This window comes from Carex rostrata, chromosome 3 (assembly GCF_964058835.1).
Source record: "Carex rostrata chromosome 3, lpCarRost1.2, whole genome shotgun sequence".
In the NCBI taxonomy this organism is placed as follows: domain Eukaryota; kingdom Viridiplantae; phylum Streptophyta; class Magnoliopsida; order Poales; family Cyperaceae; genus Carex; species Carex rostrata.
Genome location: NC_135920.1, coordinates 8,452,322 through 8,473,257, shown reverse-complemented (window position 1 = coordinate 8,473,257; position 20,936 = coordinate 8,452,322). Strand labels below are relative to the sequence as shown.

At 34.7% G+C, this 20,936-nt stretch overlaps 3 protein-coding genes across 9 annotated transcripts; 1 reads left to right on the top strand and 2 right to left on the bottom strand.

Moving 5' to 3' along the window:
- Positions 1-6,002: 6,002 nt before the first annotated feature.
- On the bottom strand, positions 6,003-7,544 carry LOC144551282 (uncharacterized). Its single transcript, XM_078299195.1, has 3 exons — positions 7,399-7,544; positions 6,667-6,823; positions 6,003-6,243 (listed from the first exon to the last, which is right to left on the bottom strand). The coding sequence occupies exons 1-3, from the start codon at positions 7,399-7,401 to the stop codon at positions 6,197-6,199; spliced, it is 207 nt and encodes a 68-aa protein (XP_078155321.1). The 5' UTR covers positions 7,402-7,544; the 3' UTR covers positions 6,003-6,196.
- A 1,915-nt stretch (positions 7,545-9,459) lies between these two features.
- Positions 9,460-13,446, bottom strand: SETH2 (UDP-Glycosyltransferase superfamily protein). Of its 4 annotated transcripts, none has more exons than XR_013510794.1 (8): positions 12,995-13,446; positions 11,958-12,530; positions 11,592-11,746; positions 11,402-11,492; positions 10,996-11,116; positions 10,799-10,902; positions 10,554-10,644; positions 9,460-9,757 (listed from the first exon to the last, which is right to left on the bottom strand). XR_013510794.1 is itself a non-coding variant. In XM_078299192.1 (8 exons), exons 1-8 carry the CDS (start codon positions 13,115-13,117, stop codon positions 9,692-9,694), a joined length of 1,320 nt encoding a protein of 439 aa, XP_078155318.1. In that variant the 5' UTR covers positions 13,118-13,446; the 3' UTR covers positions 9,460-9,691. The 4 variants fall into 4 exon arrangements, 3 of the variants coding, with proteins under 3 accessions (XP_078155318.1, XP_078155319.1, XP_078155320.1); XM_078299192.1 differs by having other exon boundaries at positions 11,000-11,116; XM_078299193.1 differs by having other exon boundaries at positions 11,000-11,116; positions 11,958-12,535; positions 12,995-13,159.
- Positions 13,447-14,023: 577 nt separating this feature from the next.
- LOC144551289 (Mitochondrial transcription termination factor family protein) lies at positions 14,024-18,358 on the top strand. 4 transcript variants are annotated; one of them, XM_078299205.1, is made up of 6 exons: positions 14,024-14,424; positions 14,550-14,595; positions 14,807-14,991; positions 15,540-16,229; positions 16,571-17,084; positions 18,040-18,358. In XM_078299205.1, exons 1-5 carry the CDS (start codon positions 14,197-14,199, stop codon positions 17,012-17,014), a joined length of 1,593 nt encoding a protein of 530 aa, XP_078155331.1. In that variant the 5' UTR covers positions 14,024-14,196; the 3' UTR covers positions 17,015-17,084; positions 18,040-18,358. The 4 variants fall into 4 exon arrangements, with proteins under 4 accessions (XP_078155331.1, XP_078155329.1, XP_078155330.1 ...); XM_078299203.1 differs by having other exon boundaries at positions 14,786-14,991; XM_078299204.1 differs by having other exon boundaries at positions 14,550-14,601.
- Positions 18,359-20,936: the final 2,578 nt, after the last annotated feature.

Sequence of the window (20,936 nt, the reverse complement as noted above, 5' to 3'; positions counted from 1 at the left end):
CAAGCAATAATAGTGATAATGGCTGATAATAGTTCCTATCAAATTTTATACAAAGCTTGTGATGAGTGATTTTCACTGTTTTACCAGTGAAAGATATATATTTACATCTTTGTAAGGTATACTCAGGTGGTCTCATGTATAATTTTTTTTTTTTTTTTTTTTAACAGCATTTATCTTTTGCTCTTGTTTTTGCCCTTTATTAAGTGGACTGAACTATTGAATCAAGGGGCTTGCGCAATCAAACAAACGAGTTCACACAGCTCAAATAGTTAGTCGGATCTGATGCTGATTCGCTGGAAATGATTGCTCCAGAAAGGAATGACAAGGAAAGACCACAATGATGAATTAATGATGCATTGCAAGAGAGACATAAAATATGGTTGTAGCTGGTAAACAAGGACATGCAAATAATAATGCTCTCATTGTGGATAGACTGTGATAGATTGAGCCCCGTCGTGCCTTCCCATAGAGTCTATTAAATTCTTATTCTTTTTAGAAATTGGAAAATTGATTTGTTAGGAAGCAGATTTTGTTTTTTTTCAAAAAACAGAAAGAATCGAATCATTAATTCGGTTCATGTAAAAGGTAACAGAACCAATGAATCGATTCACTTTTGTTCCCACCTCTATATAACCAGTCACATAGATTTCGTCCCCCACTTTAGGCCGACCTATTGATTTGATCCACCTCTAGACCGATTTTTTTTATTTTTTTTTTAGAAACACCTCTAGACCGAATAAATGGTTAGGTCCTTCAAGTAACAGAATGAATGAGTTTTTAGGTCCTACGTACTTGGAGAGTTTACGGAGAGAAAAGACAAATACTAGCCGTTTCTGTCATCTTCTTCCTCCCATCTTGCGTCACAAGTTTTCTCAATCTCGTCCTCGCCTCTCGCTCCATCTTGAGAGGAAGCGGGAGATCCGCACCGACAACTCTCTCCTCTTCCTTCTCTTTTTCTCTGCCTTCTAGCTCCATTCCCTCCTCCACCCTTTTCGACTCTCGTCCACCCTGCTTTTTCTTTAAAAAATCTTAGCCGCAAGCGCTACTCATTCCTGTCCCCTACTCTAGCACCTATCCGTCAGGAGAAGAGAAAGTTGACGATAATAGCCCTAGTCGTCATCTCTCTTGTCTATCGACATCTTTTCTTCCTTCACTATTATTTGGAGAACTAAGAATTGTTGGTGACAATATCCCTAATCGTCGGCTCTCCTCTCTCTTTGCACTCCTATCACCGTGGCACCCTGTCTTCTTCGTCCGCAACCCAAAAAGAAGACAAAAAAAAAAGAAAAAAAAGATGTCTCGTTTCCATTGGTCGCTATAGCCAGCAAATACTGAAGGTTATCGGTGTCTACCACTAAAGGATATGATTTATTTCTTTTGTTGTTTGTGTTGTTAGATGTTGATGTAGTTTGGATGTAGAACGATGGATATATTTTACGTTTTAATTAATAAAAATTATACTTGACAGCCACTGTCAAGATTTAAAAAAAAAAAGGTCCTATATACTTGAAATTCTGAATGGACCGAACTAATGATTCGGTCCCCCCCCCCCCCCCCCCCCCTCCCACACACACACCCACCCCCGCGTCTTTTCAAATATCTGGGTCGCCAGTTATGTAAATATATGATAAAGGATGGGCCGAATCAATTATAACTTTTTCAAATTCTTTTATATTGTCAGTTCTGTAAAAGTGTGATAATATATTTATTTAAGAAAAGGATCATTAAAATTTTAATGAATAAGGCTTGGGTTATGTAAAAGTGTGATAATATATTTATTTAAGAAAAGGATCATTTTTTAATGAGTAAGACTTGAGTGCTATGATAGCATAAGACTATCTGTGCTACGGTCTCAAAAAAACTTCACACTTTTAAGTAGCTCAATATATTAATTATATAATGAACTTGTAGAATACTAATTTTTACTATTTTTGAAATTTTTTTACTATTCCTTATGATTTCTGAAATATGATAAAAATGACTTAAAAATAAGATAAAATTGCCAATACTTTAAGTCATTTTTTTATCATATTTCATAAATCATAAAAAATAGTTAAAAAAAATTTCAAAAATAGTAAAAATTGGTATTCAACAAGTTCATTATATAACCACTTTAATAAGCTACTTAAATCGAAATTTGAAATTTATACGATAGACTTTTGAAGCCGTAGCACTGATGACCTTATGATGTCCATAGAACCCAATCCTTACTCCAATTCTTTTTTTAATTGGAATAAGGCTTGGGTGCTTTGGATAGCATAAGGCTATCTGTGCTACGTCTTCAAAAGTCTATCTTATAAATTTCAAACTTCGATTTAAGTAGATTGGTAAATTTGTTATTTAATGAATTTGTAGAGTACTAATTTTTTTTAAAAAAATACTATTTTTTATGATTTATAAAAAATAACAAAAAAATGACTTAAAAATAAGAAAATTGTCAATATTTTAAATTATTTTTTTGCCATTTTTCATAAATCATAAAAAATAGTAAAAAAATTTCAAAAGTAGTAAAAATTGATATTCTACAAGTTCATTATATAACTAATGTACCGAACTACTTAAATCGAAGTTCAAAAGTTATACGATAGATTTTTGGAACTGTTGCAAGAATGACGTTATGTTATCCATAGCACTCAAGTCTTATTATTTGAAGTCTATTAGACTAGAACTGTGTAGTAACTACGTCTTCATCTCCATTTATTTGAAACGGAGATGTCCTGTCTTGTATTGGATATTTGCTTTAATTTAACCTCTCCAATTAATTTTTGGTCAAGATTGAGAGGAGACAGCGTGCTCCGTTTCGAACTCGTAAGTCACGGGGGTAACAGGTAATATATACTATATACCGATTACGACAAAAATTATGGGTGATCCATACTATGATTGTGGTATCTTGAATAAAGAAACAAAAAGATAAGCATACTTAAATAGTTCCTATGATCTACCCAAGTCAAAGTATCTAGACCTAACTAATAAAATACACTTCATGTGCTTATTTTTTATTTCCTGGATTAAGTACTGACAGAGGTGCAGACAAATACAGCACAACAACTGCTCTGTCAAAGAGACTAATGTTTTTGACTTATGGTGATGCTTAGACGGTTCAAATTACGTGCATAATTAAGTCATCGGTTCAAGTTACGTGCATAATTAAGTCATCTAAGAAGAATTCTTTGTAAGGTATCAATAATTGTATACCGTATACGATTGACATGTATATTGTTTTTGTTTTTCAATGGTTTGAGAGAATACACCAGTGCGGAGTCAGTAGCAGAGAGAATTATAAATTGTTTGCAAACCGAATACGTGTACATTATATAAGATGACCTAGAAAAGAGAACCGAAGAAGATTCTTTGCAGTAATTTTTTGTTTTTTAAGAAACAACTTTGAATGCAAACTTTAAATTTGCGACTTATTTAGCTATTATTTTGAAAGAAAAATAATAGAAGAATTTGACGTATATAGCCGTTATCTGAAAAAAAAAAAAAAAAAAAAAAATATATATATATATATATATATATATATATATATATATATATGTGAGTTAGGCTGGGTGCTATGGATAGCATAGTGGCCTCTATGCTACTGCTCAATATTCGAGTTTTCAAAATTCAAACGGTCGATCCGAACCGTTCATCTTATTCTCCATATTAATATCTGCTTGGAGACCAAATTTTATAATTTTCTGAATTTTTTTACTATTTATTAAGCCACTTTGAAAATTGTTAATCCAACGGTTTTACTGTTTTGTGCAGCCACCGTTGGATCAACAATTTTGTAAAATACTTAATAAATAGTAAAAAAATTCAGAAAAATGTAAAATTTGGTCTCCAAGCAGATATTAATATGGAGAATAAGATGAACGGTTCGGATCGACCGTTTGGATTTTGAAAACTCAAATATTGAGCCGTAGCATAGAGGCCACTATGCTATCCATAGCACCCCAGCCTAACTCTCTCTCTCTCTCTATATATATATATATATATGAGTAGAACTAGGGTGCTCTTAAGCTCACCAAAGTTTTGGTAAGTTTAACTCTAAAATTCATCAAATTGATTTCAAATGACGAATCCGAACCGTTGAAACCCGCCTACCTTACATGTGATGCATCTACATGTCAAATTTTTAAACATTCGAATTAATTTAGTATAAAGTCAAGCGGTCAAAAAACGTTCAAAAATGAATGCACTAAAATTAATTTATTAACCTTCTAATTTTGACCGCTTGACTTTATACTAAATTAATTCAAATATTTAAAAAGCTCACATGTAGATGCATCACACGTAAGGTAGGCGGGTTTCAACGGTTCGGATTCGTCATTTGAAATCGATTTGATGAGTTTTAGAGTTAAGCTCACCAAAACTTTGGTGAGCTTAAGAGCACCCTAGTTCTAATCTCTCTCTCTCTCTATATATATACAGAGAGAGACAGTGACTAATATGCTTTTGGTAGCATATGGGCCAAAGTGCTACCGGTTCAAATTTGAAATTTCAAAATCTAAAAAGTCGATCTGAACCGTTCATCTTGTTCTCCATATTAATATGTGCTTAGAGACCAAATTTTACATTTTTCTGGATTTTTTTACTATTTATTAAGCCACTGTGAAAATTTGTTGATCCAACGGTGGCTTAACAAAACAGTAAAATCAGAAGCCACCATTGGATCGGCGATTTTCAAAGTGGCTTAATAAAGAGTAAAAAAATTCAAAAAAATGTAAAATTTGATCTCCAAGCACATATTAATATGGAAAACAAGTACATTTGCATAGCTTTAATCCTTAACTTTAAATAGTATTTTTCTGTTTCACTCATATTTTATATTTTTTTTATTTAATATAAATATTGGTCGTCGGTTAACCTTAAAAAAACGCCATTTTATTCTACTATTTAATTTCTTCAGTGACCAAATAGTCATATGACACGTACTATTTTCCTCCTATTATTTTTACGCACGCGCAACAATATTTATTTGGTGGGAGCAGAAAAGGTGCATGTGAACAATTGATTTGATGACGCGCCAGATTATCGAATCTAATTACAATAATGGATTTAACAGGGTTACCAATCTGTTAATCAATCATTCAATTTAAAAAGTCGGAATGAAGAATCATCACACCACCTATTTGTTCAATTTGATTAGTTTGTTCGGCCCAATTCGAATTTGAACCCAATGAAAAACGATCCAAAATATAACACGAATTGGACCGAAAAATATCGGTGCCTCACTTTTGTTTTGTTCGTCCCTCTGTGGTTCTTTGTTTTAGGGTTTTGGCACCGGGCCTGCACGGCTGCACGCTATTTTCTAATGTAAGCCCTTCCCCCAATCGTAATTGTTTTGATAAACCACATTCTAATTGTTTTCATTTTGGATGTTTGTAACGTTCACTTGGTACGAATTAAAATCTGATCCTTTTTTCTACTTTTTTTATTTTCTTTTCTTTCTTTTATAATTATTTATTTTATTTGAGTCCATCTAGTTGTGGTGTCCTGGTTTCATGGCTAAATTGGGAATTTATTCAATCACGCAACCACGCAAAGGCATTCATGTTTGTTTCAGCACGAGTTAGATCCATTACGATTCGAACCATCTGAAACTGACAAAACTTCAAAGGTAATATTATGGGCATCTCTTGCTAACTGGAACTGAAATTTTGATTAGAAGTCTTGTACTGCAATGTTTCTTTGCTTTGTTTATCAAAAGGAAAAGGTCAGACGAATAGAGTCATACAATACTGCTCTGCGACAGGATATATCAGCAAGCTGTTAGCCTACCTACTATTACAATTACACAAGCATTTATTTTTCCCAAGTTTTGTTTCATATAGGATAGTTATTGCTGTTTAGTGGTACTAGTACTTGCAATATGCTGCTGCTTGTGCATACAAAATCATTCTTTTAGGAGCAATCAGAGATACTATCAGGTAGTCGCACATCGAATTGAAGAGCGCCACGTTATAATCAAATGACAAACAATTTGGCTTACCACGCAAAAACAGGCAAATAGAAATGGGGAGTTGACACTATGATTATTTTGTTCAGGTCTAACACAAGATAGGTCAACTAATTACATAATAATAGTCGATTTCACTTTTCTCGAAACACAACAACAATCATCTCTCACAGTCAGAATCAAAGAACAGACTAATTCTCCCCATAAAACTGCTGGATCTCAATCAAGATCCTCATCATCCTGTTATTAAGCCATCCCTCCAGTTGCAGCTGTCCTTATTATCTGGAACAACGCTGCATTTAAAAGGAAAAAGATAAGACAGAGATATATCACAATAAATTTAAATAACCAAGTTTTCAGTACATAACGCATTACTGTGTACTATCGGAGACCTATAATGTTAACCTAGTATATAATGCAATTAAGTATATTAATATACTACAAACCCAAGCATCAAGTTGTAGCCCAATGAAACAAAATAGGTTAATAAGTTATTATTTCCAAGTCAAATACAGTAGAAATTTTAACCACTGGTTCAACTTGAGCAGTTAATACTATGAAAATTACATTTTTCAACAGAGAATGTTTGTGTGTCATAAATAAGGAACTAGATAGAACAATCACCAGTAATATAACATGTAATACAAAAAGCTTCCTTTTTTGTAACAGACTCCAAATATAAGAATTTAATTGTTAAAAAGGGACTAAGAACTTACAAGATCCAATGACCACAAAGACAAAAAAGCCAAGCAGGATGGGGCCCACAGGGTAGTCATATCCCTTCTTCACCGTCGTCTCAGGAACTGCACCTCTCTTTGTTATATTTTTATCAAATTTTGCAATTTTCCTGTCCGCCAGACGCCTCGAGGTAGTCTTTATCAATAAAAGTAATCCAAATAATTAGAACATATAAGAGTAATGCAACAAAGGACCAAGATGCATTTCATTTCTCTTATTCCTTATAGGATATTAATAATGGCTGGGATGAAACTAATTTCACTGGAACCCCTTTTAAAGTGATGGACTTTGTTCAACTGATAAATGAAATCTTTTGAATTTTTTTCCTTGAGCATCAAAAGGGCATTTGGTTAAGAAATACTATCACAACATATTTGTAAGTTGCATAATGTTTATACGTTATAGGCTAAACCAGACATTAATCCACTCAATTAACAGGCTACATCTAATAATTTCCCCCCTTTTAATAGCACATCCAGATATATCTATTAAACCCGACCAGGTATTTCTTATAACTAATTCCTGCACAAATTACCCAATATACTACAAAATTAACAACGGATCTAAGCATTCCACCAGCAAAGTACAGTTCTAACAGAAAATTCAATTCATGTAGATCACACATAAATAGGGTAAAAGAAAAATCCGAAGCAAAATGGAATCCGAAGTAAAAGACGTCGTATAGAAAGGAACAAGAAAGGTGATCTTACCATGATGCGATGCGAGGAAGCGAAGAGGGAAACAACAAGATAAACGAAAAGGCGAAACAGATGACAAGGATGGAGATGTGCGTCTAGTTCAGGGAGAGGGAGAGGAAGAGGGAGAGAGAGAGAGAGAGGTCCCTTCCTAAAATAAAAGCTGGTATGGATATCTGTGGGTAGAAAGGTGGGGTTTCGTATGCGCTAACGCTCAACTAATCGTTGTATTTATAGCGTGCTTAGATGATATATAAACGACTTAATTGCTAGATCTAGATGGATTTTGTCATCTCTCTAGAGAATGGACTAAAATCTTCTGGAATGGTAAGGAAACGTAGGTTGTAACGAGTTACTATTATCTGTCCCGCCCTCTTATTAAGCTGCTCTCAAGTTACTTCATACTTTTTGAATCTTTTCGGCCCGCCACACGGTTTGACATTACATATGGACCTCAGGAAACCGGAATTGAGTTTTACCGAGTCCGACTGTCGAAAATCAGAACCGCCGATTGGAACCAGTCAATAGCACCAGTCGCTTGGACTCTTTCCTACGCGTTTCAAAGTCCAGACTCCAAAGGTATATTAGCAGTGTTTGTGTTTTAAAATGCAGTTTTACTCGTGCACATAGAAAGTCACTTTATACTGTATATAAGGTATGTGGTTGTATATGTAAATTTGTGTGTAATTTTATTATATTTTGTTAAAAAAATATAGATAAAATAAAATTAATTTATATCTAAAGACTTATTTTAGTCTAGTGATTTGTACTCTTTATCTTATCATAAAGATTATAGATTCTAATCACCTTCGTCGCAAAATAATTTTTAAGTTTTTTTCAAGTCTGCATAAACTGTATATGTGTATGTATATTCAAAAATGTGTGAACTTAGCTGCATGAGATTCTGTATGCGGAAGACCACTGCATAAGCATATGCAATCTATACGGACGCATTTCAAAACACTGGGCGTTAGAGATGTAAAAAGTCATTATCGGATACGACACGGAATCTGTGACCCATCATGGCACAATAGGTGTGCCTGTTATATATTGTAACTTGTATGTTCTATATTGTAATTATTCACATGATGTGATTAATTCAGTATTTTAAAATGTGGCCGCATGATGTTCTATATTGTAATTATTCAGAGGCCCATGCGGTTTTGACCATGCGGCCGCATATGCGGTCCGAATATGCGGTCATGCGGATTAAAAATGTGGCCATGCGGTCCGAATATGCGGCCATGCGGTCTGAATATGTGGCCATGCGGCCATGCAGTTTTTCCATGCGGTTTTGATAATTTGATTGTATTTTAATTAAAATTTATATTAAAAAAGTCAAAAAAATATTGTTGGTTGTGTTATTATGTGAAAATAAATTCAAATATATGAATATGATACATATATATACGTGAATTTTTATTTTAAAATATGCATATATAAATCCGCATGAAAATCCGCATATGCGTCCGCATATCGCATATGCGGTATGCAGTGGCCTTCGCTCTTCCGCATGCATGAACAAAACTGCATTTTAAAACACTGGATTAATTTAACCACGTAAATTAGTTTGCCTGACATATATTTTAACTTGTATGTTTTATATTCTAATTATTCACGTGGTGACTATTTTAAGCACATTATGTAAATTGGTTTGATCATGATACAATACGCCACATGATTATACATGATAAGGATTATTAGATCTTAATCAAATTATAAATCTTGAATAAACTAAATTAAGAGTTTCAAAAAAAAAAAAAAACTAAATTAAATTACAAAAAAATAGTTAAATATAACCAAACGTAACTAATTATATTTAAAAACTAGTCATAACTTAACTAATATACCGTGACCGTTACTCTAAATTTAATTTGATCACGACGATCCAACATAACATGTAAAAATCTAACTTAATCACATATCTACATCCCTAAAAGGCGTGGTCTCAAAGTTTCAAATGTAAAAGCCTGTATTAAATACAAATGAAGCCCGCAAGGAAATAGGCTCACTCTAGGCCTATCTGTTGCTTATATTTTTAACACAACTATTTTGAAACCCTTGCTTTAAAAGAGATTCAGCAATAAAGAGTATATTATTCAATGTGAATATCAACACGTAATAATTAAATTAATCAAAATGTAGTTAGCTGCTCCATTATGCATCACAGTTACACATAATTGCTCCAATCCTATGCAAAAGCACTTCAAAAACAAAACCAAGCTACATGACATCAATGAAAAATCATCAGCCCAACCAAACCAATCATTATCCCAAGTTGATCGATTAAGCACAAGGAAAAAAATTGTCAGCTCTCATCTTCATAATTGCATAATGATAACATGTCTGGAACCTCATCGATGCTTTCAGCAGGCTATACAATAAAAGAAAAAAGGAGCGATTTTCAGAAATGTTAAGAGATTTACTAAATCGAGTTCACATCCGTTGTCATTGCATACAATGGCACTGGGTGCCATTGAGTCACTGACAAATGGACTCCCCTCCAAAACAACTGTTTCATCTAGGGGTGTTCAAACAGTCCGGTTTGTTTTGTTTCAACCGAACCAAAAAAAATCAGCTTAAATGGATGGATCAGTTCGGTTCAATTTTTAAATCAGTTTAAATGGATCAGTTCGGTTTACACTTTTCAAAACCGACTAAATCGAACCAACCGAATTATAATGATTGAAGTATGATTTATATTTTGTTTGATTCAATCAACCCTTCATTCCTTTCGTTTTGGTTTGGATATTTTAGAACATATCTACATATTTGGTATGGAATTGAAAAATGTGTGTAATATCTTGATATTATTTCCATGAAATTACTAATGTATTGGTGTATGTATAGAGTTTTGACTTTTTGAAATTTAATCTCTCTTATTCGGTACAACCGAAAAAGCCAAAATTATTTCGGTTTAAATGGTCCGGTTGTTATTCAGTTGGTCATTTTAATTTGGTTGGTTATGTTGGATTTTTAAAAACTGAAAAAAAGTTTTGGTTTGGCTATTTTACTTCGGTTTCAACCAAACCGACCATTTGAACACATCCCTAATTCCATGGGCCAGTGTGTCAGTTCCTCAATGGCACCAAATGCCGCTGGATTTTATGGCTGCAGGTTGGGATTCTATTAAATCAACTGCAGATAGGTTCATGTGCAAACCACAATACCTGAAAGAACTCGAGCAGGCGCCACAAGATGAAATTAATAATCATCACAAGGCAGAAAAGTTTTCCAGCCCAAGCTCCACATATGAGATACCTAAAATAAATAACAAAGTGATTTAGTGGAAAACAATGTATACTGCTTGCGAAGCCTTTCTTCAAGCACATGAAGTTCACAAGAAATCAAATTTTCAGGGACTAATCAAACTGAGAAAAATAACAAGATTTAGACGTGTCTCAAAAAAAGGAACCTCGGTAATCGTTGGAGAATGCTCTTGTTGGAAGAATTCATCGCACAATCATACACGATCTCTGTTCTCTTCGCCACATCATGCCAGCTATAGTAGGTTTTCATCTGCCCATACACATTAAAGTAAATTTTAAACTTTTCATTAAATGTGTTTATTAGGAAGGAAAACCAACAACATACGAAATCAAAGAAGAGTACTTACACGTGAATGCATGATTTGGGGGTCAATGTTAGGTAGCATGTCAATTGCTTCCTGAATGGCACGCACCATGTCTTTTGGGGCCGGCTCGGCCAATACTATCATGTCTTCAGGTAGAACCTAAAAAAATAAAGAGACTCCTAAAAGCTTTCCAATTTAGACAGAAAAATTTTGTGCTTTTCTTTTCCAGCAAATACTCATTGCCAAGTTGCTTGAACCTATTATGTAGACATTTGAAGTTAACAGCCGTCAGAAGCTATGCACATAACAAAAAAATTACAGCTTCACAGTAGTAAAATAAAAGGGAAAAATGCAGAACAAAGTCACAGTTTCAAAGAAGCAATCTAAAGTAGCTTTAGAGAAGCACAATTTTTTTTAAAAGAATGAAAAAAAAAAAAAAATTACCTCAGGAACTCCTCCAACTCTTGTACTGACAGTAAGCAATCCACAGCTGGCAGCCTCCAAAATGGCTATGCAAAAGGCTTCAGTCAGTGAACTAAAAAGGAAAAAACATTAAACTGGAAATAAATGTTAAATTAAACTATTAAACAATCAGTAAAATAGATAAAGTTACAGCAATAACAACAAGCAGTACCTATTCAAAAATATATGACCTGAGATGAGCACAGATCGGACCTGAGAATGCGGCACTGCACCTAGCATTTCAACTCGATCTTGTAAAGAGAACTTCTCTCTCATCTCTTCTAGTCTCACCCGCTTCGGCCCATCTCCTCCAATTATAAATCGCACCTTAAAAATTTAAAAATAGATATTTCTTGTTAAGACCCAAATATATTGATCCTAATAGCATGTACTCATTATACACAATTTTGTATAATTCTATAGGACGGGCCAGTAATAAGGTTGAAATAAAAAAAAATTAAAAATAAAAACATGATAAGGTCAAGTATAAGAAATTACCTAAAAGCCACAAATAAATAAAGAATGCACCATCACTTACATTGGGAAAAAGCCGGCAGACCTCTGGAATAACCTCAACAAGCAAATCAGCTCCTTTCCTATACACCAAACGGCTTATAACAACAATCACCACCTCATCACGCCCGAGCTGGGTAGATGCTGGGGTGAACATAGCGGTGTCCACAGCATTCGGCACCACAAAAACCGTCTCTGGTTTTATCCCCGACCGCAGAACTGTGTTTTCTTTACTTGTATGGGACACACATATTGCATGGTCTATATCGGCCAGAGTGAACTGTAGTATTTTGTTCATGTGTATGGACCCAGGATCAGCAAACCCGTATAAAGAATGATCAGTGAACACGACTTTGCACCCCATTGTGCGTGCGTGCATTAGGGATTCATGGCAGAGGGTGGAGAAGGCTTGGTGGCCATGCACTATAGAGATCTTCTCTCGAATTAAAATGGTGCGAGTTACTGGGAGAGTGAGGTAGAAGGTTGGTAGTGTGTTTTGCATGAGAAACGGGCGCCAGGGTATGTAGTAAACCTTTAGATTGTTGGTTATGTACCGAACACCTATACGGTTTCCATATGCATGTGTCATGATCACAACCTGAACTATTTCATGAGTTAATTAATAGGGTTTATTTTAAAACTAACTGTATCAGATAACTTAGAGATCCCAATTTTTTTTTAAAAAAAAGAGTAGCTGCAGCTACCTGTTTCATTAAAGAAACAATCCACATACAATATCCTTAATAGCATAAAAAAAAGGAACTAAAATACTCACTGGTACCAAATCATCCGGGTAACAGCACACCTATTACTCAACCGGTACCAACCCCATACCAGTCTATTCATATTTAATACGAGAGAAGCAATAATTCAAAACACATTAACATCTAAGCAGTAACTTCTTGTGCTCATAATAAATTTCAAACACATATTAAGTTGATCACAAGCAATGTCATTGCCCATTCCTTTCTGAACAGTTGAAAGTGTGCTCAGATCAATTCATTTTGAGTTCCATACAGATACAATGAGTTGAAGTCTTAACAAAAGGTAACAAAAAGGCACCTTGTGGCCACGCTTGAGGAGGCATTGAGAGAGATAGTAGATGTGACTCTCGACCCCACCAAAATTGGGGTAGAAAAAATCGGAGACCATTAGAATCCTATGTTTTCTCCTGTTTTCCTCCATGGTTCTTTGAGCGACTGGAGAGATCACTAGCCTCGAATATCAATTCGATTTGGGAGGATATATAGAACTATACGCAAAATAGATCTTTGGTGGAGGAGTATGAATCAGATCAGAAGGTGGTGCGAGGAATTCATTTCACCCGAGTTAACTCAAATTTTGAGTGTATCCGAGCCGTCCGATCTGCTTTAGCACGAATATTGAAGGGGCCGGGGGAGGCATGGGAAGGAAAAGAGTCAAAGAGATGGTGAAAGCAGGGGAAGCGGCAGGCCGACAATGAAGAGAGAAGGTAGGAGACAGAGATGCAGGAAATTGCACTTCGCGATTTGCGAAGATATTAACGAAAACAAAGGGGAGCATAATTGACAGGGTAGTTTTTACTTCCTGCAGAGAAAGGATAATAGAATCAAAACAACAGTGCAAATGGTTCGTGCGCTGTATGAAGCTAAACTTCTCTGTTAAAATCTTTACCCAAACAAAGGGAAGTTGAGATCCAGTGAAGTAACCCAATTTTTGGGTTTTGGATCTGGACCGTCCGATTCTAATCCACGATAATTCATTCAAAGTGGAGTGCACACATCCCAAGTAACTAATTCGAATTCCGAAGTGATCTCAAGCGACAGATTCGAATCAGACGGTCATGATCTAAAACCCAAAAGTAAGAATATTAAAAGCTAATTTACTCACTTTACATCATGCATTAATTTTAATTTTTACTTCATCAAATTGTTATTGTTTTGTTCAGATAGTTCAATGGTTCAAACTTCAAAGTAAATACTTGAATTGGGTTGGGCACTTGGGCCTATTGTTTCACTGGGCACTGGCTTCAGAATCAAGTTGCATCTTCCAGCGATGACTTGCACCATTACCAGCCACAGGAAATCCATCCAATTCATCATAAACCCTCGAGATTCTCTTAGACCTCACCTCTTTCCGCTTGCGGAGTTATCCACTGAATAAAGCAAAAAAAATCAAGCAGGAAAGCAGCAGGAGCCAGGAGGTCATGGACCAGACAGAATATTCCAACTCTTATCCCTTCTGCCAGACCTCGCCATTGAAATAGCACGCTCTCACTCTCTCCAATGGCGCTGCTCTGTCTGCGCCCCATCCCCTCCCGCCTCTCTCTCCTCCCTTCTGCCTCCGCCTCTTCTAGAGTGACCTTGCTTCACCTCTCCAAATGTTACTTCAGCGGGCTTCGACCTAAGCGTCTTTTTAGATGTCGAGGCCGTGCTGCGCGGCATCAGAGCGAAGATGATTATGACTACGTCGAAGAAGAAGAGGAAGGGTTTGGTGACGACGGGTATCTCTATGTGCGTCTCTCTCTCTCTCACTCCCTCACTCACTCACTCACTCACAGACACACACTGAAAACCATGCAATGTGTTTACTTCAGAAAAGATTTTGTGTTGTGTCTAACTATTCATTTTCTTCTCAGGACGATCTATTGGAATCGGAGGAAGAGTTCAATAGTGACAGTGATAGTGACAGTAAGTTTGATGAAAAGAAAGGTATTTCATGTTTCAGTAGTTCAATTGGATCTCTCTAATTGCATTTTGGTCATGAATTAACATTAGTGCTTCAAAGTTCAACCTGTCCAAAAATAAATTGAAATACCTGCTGATATAACTTATAAGCAATGTAGGTCTGGTATTGTTCTATCATCTGAGTGAGCAATTAAATTTGACATTTCAGATAACAAAAAACTAAGAAAAGATCACAATAGAAGACAGCCTAGATCTAACTATGGCAAGAAGGATGAAGATATCATCATTGACATTGATGACGACAACAAAGGCAAGGTCCCAAAAAAGAAAGCTAAATCCAGAGTCGGTGTGTCCTCAAAAAAAGACTTAATTGACTTGGGAAGTATGGGAGAGGTAATTGCTATAAATTTTTATTTGTTAAGGGATTAGAGAGCATAACATACCTGTGCTAGAATCCATTTAGAAATCCTCAACTTCGCAATCTGGAAATTGCATTTTAGGCACAAATATAAGTTAATTTTTTTTTTTTTTTAAAAAAAAAAACCTTCACTAAAGCTGCGAAGTTAGTTTACATTTTTATAAAGTTTAAATTTGAAATGAACATTTTAGGCACAATATGTATGGCAGTGCATGAGGTGATGAAACGTGGTCCGTTGGTGTATGATATTGTTAATCAAGCATTTTTTTTTATTTTTCAATGTTTGAATTTAACGACCTTTGATGCATTGTGAAACAATACTCGAATCGCATTAGGCTTGATAGATAATATATGCATATGCCTTGACTTATTTGAGGAGTACCTCAGATGTTGGCAAATTTAATTGTCATCATATGCCATCCTTTTACCATTTACATTTTAGGTCATAATCCGAGCCAGATCATACTGGTATAGAGCTGGTATGGCCATTTTAACTAATAAGCATTGTTTCTTCTCATGACAGCCAAAGCACACAAACTTCTCCAGAAAGCGTTTTGAAAGTCTACAAAAAGAACTCAATTTTGACTCAAGGTGGTATCCTTTAGTCAACTACTTAAGCACCTATGGTCTAAACGAGTCTCATTTCACAAGCATGTTTGAACGTCATATGCGTTGTTTCCACACGAGCCTGACATGTGTCCGTGAAAAAATGGTTCTTTTAACCACCATAGGTGTAAAAATGGAGGACATGAAGCGAATCCTGGTGCGGCAGCCCCAAATCTTGGAATACAGTGTTGAGAATCTCTACGCGCATGTTCAGTTTTTAGTGAGTATTGGTGTCCCCAGTACCAAATTGGGGCATGTTATTGCCGCTGCGCCTTCTTTCTTTTCTTATAGCATTGAGAAATCTCTCAAACCTACGATTAAGTACCTGATTGAAGAGGTCGGTATAAAGGAGAGTGATATCGGGAAGGTGGTGCAATTGAGTCCGCAAATCTTGGTTCTACCGATTGACCGCTCATGGAAATCAAGACTTTTCTTCTTTTCTAGAGAGCTTGGGGCGCCCAAGTATAATATTGTCAGAATGGTGACCAAGCACCCCCAGTTTTTACACTATAGTATAGAGGATGGTATTTTACCAAGGATTAATTTCTTGAGGAGTATTGGCATGAAGGATGCAGAGATCTTGAAAGTTTTGACAAACTTGGCACAGGTTGGTTCTCCCATCTTTTACCTGGAATTTTGTACCTTAACAATTGGGGTACTTCTGGTATAGGATGATAATGGACTAGACTGTATATTGGTCTTAATCACTGGGACACCATTTAGGTTGTAGGTAAAGTAGGTTTTTTTAAGGTACTAGACTGTACGTTACTCTTAGTGTCCTGGTTTTATGATTATGGTTATTTTTGGACGTTAGTATTGTCGGAATTGTCAGCATCTTATGGCTTTACGTGGCTTTAATTGGCCAACAGACATCCCTAGGCATCTTTGTCTAAGTGCAAATACAATTTCACTGTCTTAATGTTTTTCTTCTTTTTAAATACCATGTAGGTACTATCTTTATCTCTAGAAGGCAATCTTAGACCAAAATATAACTACTTTGTAAACGAGCTGAGAAATGAAGTAAACACCTTAACAAAGTACCCCGTGTACTTGAGCCTCTCCTTAGAGCAGAGAATTCGTCCCCGACACTGCTTCCTAATTTCTCTGAAAAAGGCCCCACAAAATGGCCCATTTCCAATTGGATCTCTAGTTCCCCGTGATGAGTCCTTTTGCAAACAATGGGCTGGAACAAGTGTCGATGCATATCTGAAATTTAGAGAGCGGCTCTTGTTGTCAGATTTTGCTCCTCAGCAGGAGAGGAAGGCAATTAAGGAGCCTCTGAGAAGTGTTAGTGGTAATAGTTGGAGAAGAGAGGAGACATTTAAGGAGCCTCAGCAAAGTGTTAGTGGTAGTAGTTGGAGAAAGGAGGTAGTGAAGTCGGGTTATTGGTAATTAGTGCAGTGTCATTCGCCAATTCTAGGAATAGATGGTGTTTTGGGATTTTGAAAGAGCGCCTCTAGAGGTACAGTAATCTTTTTCTTTTCTTTTTTCTTTTTCTACCTTTTGCAAATAACATTCAACATTCTTTTGTGATGCATCCAAGTAACAGCTGTTTGCTCATAAGAGTCAAGAAATAGTCAGTTAGCACTGACAATTTTGACCCTAAATCTAATGAGTATTTACAAAATAGTAATAATAATAATAATAAGAGGAGGGTTCTAATGCCTCATCTTTTTCATACCTCATCATACCTCATATTTTATATCTTCGTTTTGAAAGTCCAAATTGTCGACCCGAACCGTTCAACATAATATTTATACTAAAATATGCATGGAGATGAAATTTTATATTTTTTAAAATTTTTTTACTATTTTTTAAGATAGCTACAAAATTATTGTTTTTTGAACCATTAAAAAATAGTGATTTTCTACCCATCTTAAAAATAGTAAAAAATTTCAAAAAAATATAAAATTTCATCCCTAACTATATTTTAGTATATACATCATGTTGAACGGTTCGGATCGATAATTTGAATTTTGAATACAAAGATATAAAATATGAGGTATGATGAGATATGAAAGATATGAGGCATTGGAACCCTCCTCTACTAATAATTATGTTAATGATAATAATAATAATAATATTTAATAATTAAAACAAATTAAGTTGATTCCACACTTCCATGAGCATTTACAAAGAGATTTGTTTGAGTTATTATGATAAGGCCATGGGCAACATAGTCATTTTGCTTGCGCTAACCTTTGTTGAAGCAATTGAGTCTTGTTAAAGAAAACAAACTAACATTGGGGATTTTTATTACAGCTCTTAAAAATGCTAGGTGTTATTTGCAAAATGATGAGTGCAATTTGCACAAAAAGAATATCTTTTGACACAAGTGCTTCCTTTTAGTTATTTTTTTTTTCTGAATGAATTGGGGTGAATTGAGATTGGTAAAGGAAATTATTTCTCCTTGACAGGACTGGATTGCTTGTCATTAAAGAAATCAATGGATTTCCGTTGGAGTGAGGATGCATACTCTTTTTTTCTTCAAAGAAATTATTTGTCTCATCATGAGATAAATAACTTTGCACGGTCAGGTACTCAGTCGTTAGATCACAAGATATGATATCGTTTCATTTTATTCACAGATGGACAGTTTTGATAGAATTTAGTTTTCTTTATTTTTTCATCTCTATTTTATTTTTCGTTTTTTAAAGTTGTACAATTATATGGACGAAACATATAGAAAAGAAAGGTACATAGAGTGGAGATGGAATGCGCTGGCTCTTGTTTAGACTTTAGATACAATTCATCTTTACAATACCGACGTGGCGAATTTTATTTTCCGCAAATACTTCTTGCTGTGTGCTCTTTAATCGAGTCGTTTGGTTTATGGAAAATTTTGTACGAGGCCCATGGACCTTTATGTCAGAAGAGGAGTCCAAGTTTTGTATGAGGTGGCCCATGGGCCTTGAATAACCAATAGCCAATGGTGAATGGTCCCTTTTTATTCGGTATATATATATATATATTTTTTGTTCTATTGTGCATTTATCATACCGCATATATTTTTTTTATATCTTATATTCTAGTAGTAGACCTTTCCTGAATTGTTCAAGCCCACACTTTATGTTACAAATTTCACGACACAACTGTCTTTGCTGGCGGGATGGTTAATAATTCATGAAATTTTGATTTAAGTATTGGTGATTTACATTTTAGTGTCAACTATACTTGATAATTTGTACCAGGGGATTTGGTTCCTCTGTTTCAGCTCCCATTGGTTAGGAACTCTAAATGCAGTCATTCGTTAGCACTTAGCAGCAATGTTACATTAAATGTAACAACCTTATCCACTGAGAACCAATAAAAAGCATGAACCAAGTAGGTCCCACAAATCTAGACATGATGTCCAATTAGATTACCTTCACATGGGCAGACAGCTCCGGGGCACATCCGAGCTGTCATCATACAAGCTATCCAAATCTTCTAGATATTGTCAGATAAGCTTCTAGCCATGGTGCCATTCCTCAACACAATAATTTAAGGGGTTGAGAATTAAAAAATATATATATTATCTTTTTGACAAACTTTTTTGTTAGTTAAGCTTAAGACAATATAATTATGAATGAGTTCCCGTATTATAATATACGGAAAGATCAAATTGCCCCTTGTACAACAATATTAAATATGTCGATCAGATTGTTACAACAATTACTAAATTCATTTAGTCGACCAATGAAGGTTTAGTTAAGAAAATGTATAAAAAACAATTAAATATTGTGGTATATGCGATGCATTTGGAGTTGAAATTACGTTAATTAAGTTGCAATTGAAGAGTAGTTAAACAACTATAAATAACTAAAAATTTAGCCTAATAATACGTAAAGAGGAAGATCTGAATGCCAAAATCATTTTGTGCCACAGAATACAACAGATTCACTTCCACTTAAAATTTGATAATTTTGGGAGTTCATTTATACTAAATCAAGGTGCCAGAATATATACACACATTAAATATTAACATATATAACAGTAAACTAGATTCATTTTATTTTATCATTGATCTAGTAAAAAAAATTAGCTCCAAAAAAAACTAATTATACGTGGAAGCATCCCGTCTGAAAGTGAACAGATGGAGTTGTAGCACAAAAAACTTTAAGAGTGATGTTTTTATGGACATAAGGATCTATTTGTAAAATGAACATATTTTTATTTTCAAAGTTCAAACAGTAGATCCAAACCGTTCATCTTGTTCTCCATATTAATATGTACTTGGAGACCAAATTTTACATTTTTCTGAATTTTTTTACTATTTATTAAGATGGGTACAAAAAATATCAAATTCAGACCATTGAATTTTGTACCCATCTTAATAAATAGTAAAAAAAATCAGAAAAATGTAAAATTTGGTCTCCAAGTACATATTAGTATGGAGAACAAGATGAACGGTTCGAATCGACTGTTTGAACTTTGAAAATAAAAATATGTTCATTTTACAAATAGGTCCTTATGTCCATAGAAGCCTTTGTTGAAACCCTCCTTATAATGCAATCTTATACAATAATGAATATTATTCTTATCCAGTACGCAACTCAAGTTTTTCAAACTAGCAACCTTTTTATTCTATTTATTTCAATAAGAGTCTAAGTGGTACTTAATACGGTCATTAATTGTCAACCGGCTTTATTTTAATTGCATCATTATTATGCAAATATGCAATGCTGACTAAATAACAAGTACTTGGACAAGCTACAGTACATGACAGGTACTGATAATCTACAGACAAATACACCAAAAGACATCTTGAAACAGAAAAGGGACAGACAGCAAAAGAACTAGGATTGATCAGGTCAGGTGCGTCCCATGAGTTTTAACTAAATTTGTCTTTTTTACACATATTTCTTCAGGATAAAGAGGGTTTATAATATGCCACCTAAGCTAATCCTAAAATAGAGAATTTTATTGGTTCACACAGATTCTTGACATTGACACTGCCTTCTTTTTATCTTCTCCCTCTCAATAAGGAAAATAAACAATTATAAATTAGGCAATATATTACAACCATTTTTTTTTTTTGCAGATGCTACTATTTAGATTTCAAATGAGAGCAAAAAGCTTTATGTATAAACATTTATAACATACAGGGAAATAATATTATTAGTCATATATCAGTATTAAATTTTGTGGTAAATTCTCAATAATATTAAATTGAAAGAAATGAACACGAGAACCCCTTGATTAGTACCAGGGAACAGATGACAAAAAGGCTCTACACACAGTTAAATTAATTCACAAATTGAAATCAACCATCATGTGTACAGAGTGGCAAAAGAAAAAGAAAGTGATCAAGTTACAGCATGAAGTCCATGAG

Coding starts and splice junctions, on each gene's coding strand:
- LOC144551289 (XM_078299202.1), top strand. CDS start 14,197: ATGGCGCTGCTCTGTCTGCGCCCCATCCCCTCCCGCCTCTCTCTCCTC. Junction 14,623..14,806: donor TAAGTTTGATGAAAAGAAAG/GTATTTCATGTT, acceptor TTGACATTTCAG/ATAACAAAAAACTAAGAAAA. Junction 14,992..15,539: donor ACTTGGGAAGTATGGGAGAG/GTAATTGCTATA, acceptor TTCTCATGACAG/CCAAAGCACACAAACTTCTC.
- SETH2 (XM_078299192.1), bottom strand. CDS start 13,117: ATGGAGGAAAACAGGAGAAAACATAGGATTCTAATGGTCTCCGATTTT. Junction 11,747..11,957: donor TCTGCCGGCTTTTTCCCAAT/GTAAGTGATGGT, acceptor TAAATTTTTAAG/GTGCGATTTATAATTGGAGG. Junction 9,758..10,553: donor GCCTGCTCGAGTTCTTTCAG/GTATTGTGGTTT, acceptor TTTATTGTATAG/CCTGCTGAAAGCATCGATGA.
- LOC144551282 (XM_078299195.1), bottom strand. Junction 6,244..6,666: donor CTTTGTGGTCATTGGATCTT/GTAAGTTCTTAG, acceptor TTTTAAATGCAG/CGTTGTTCCAGATAATAAGG.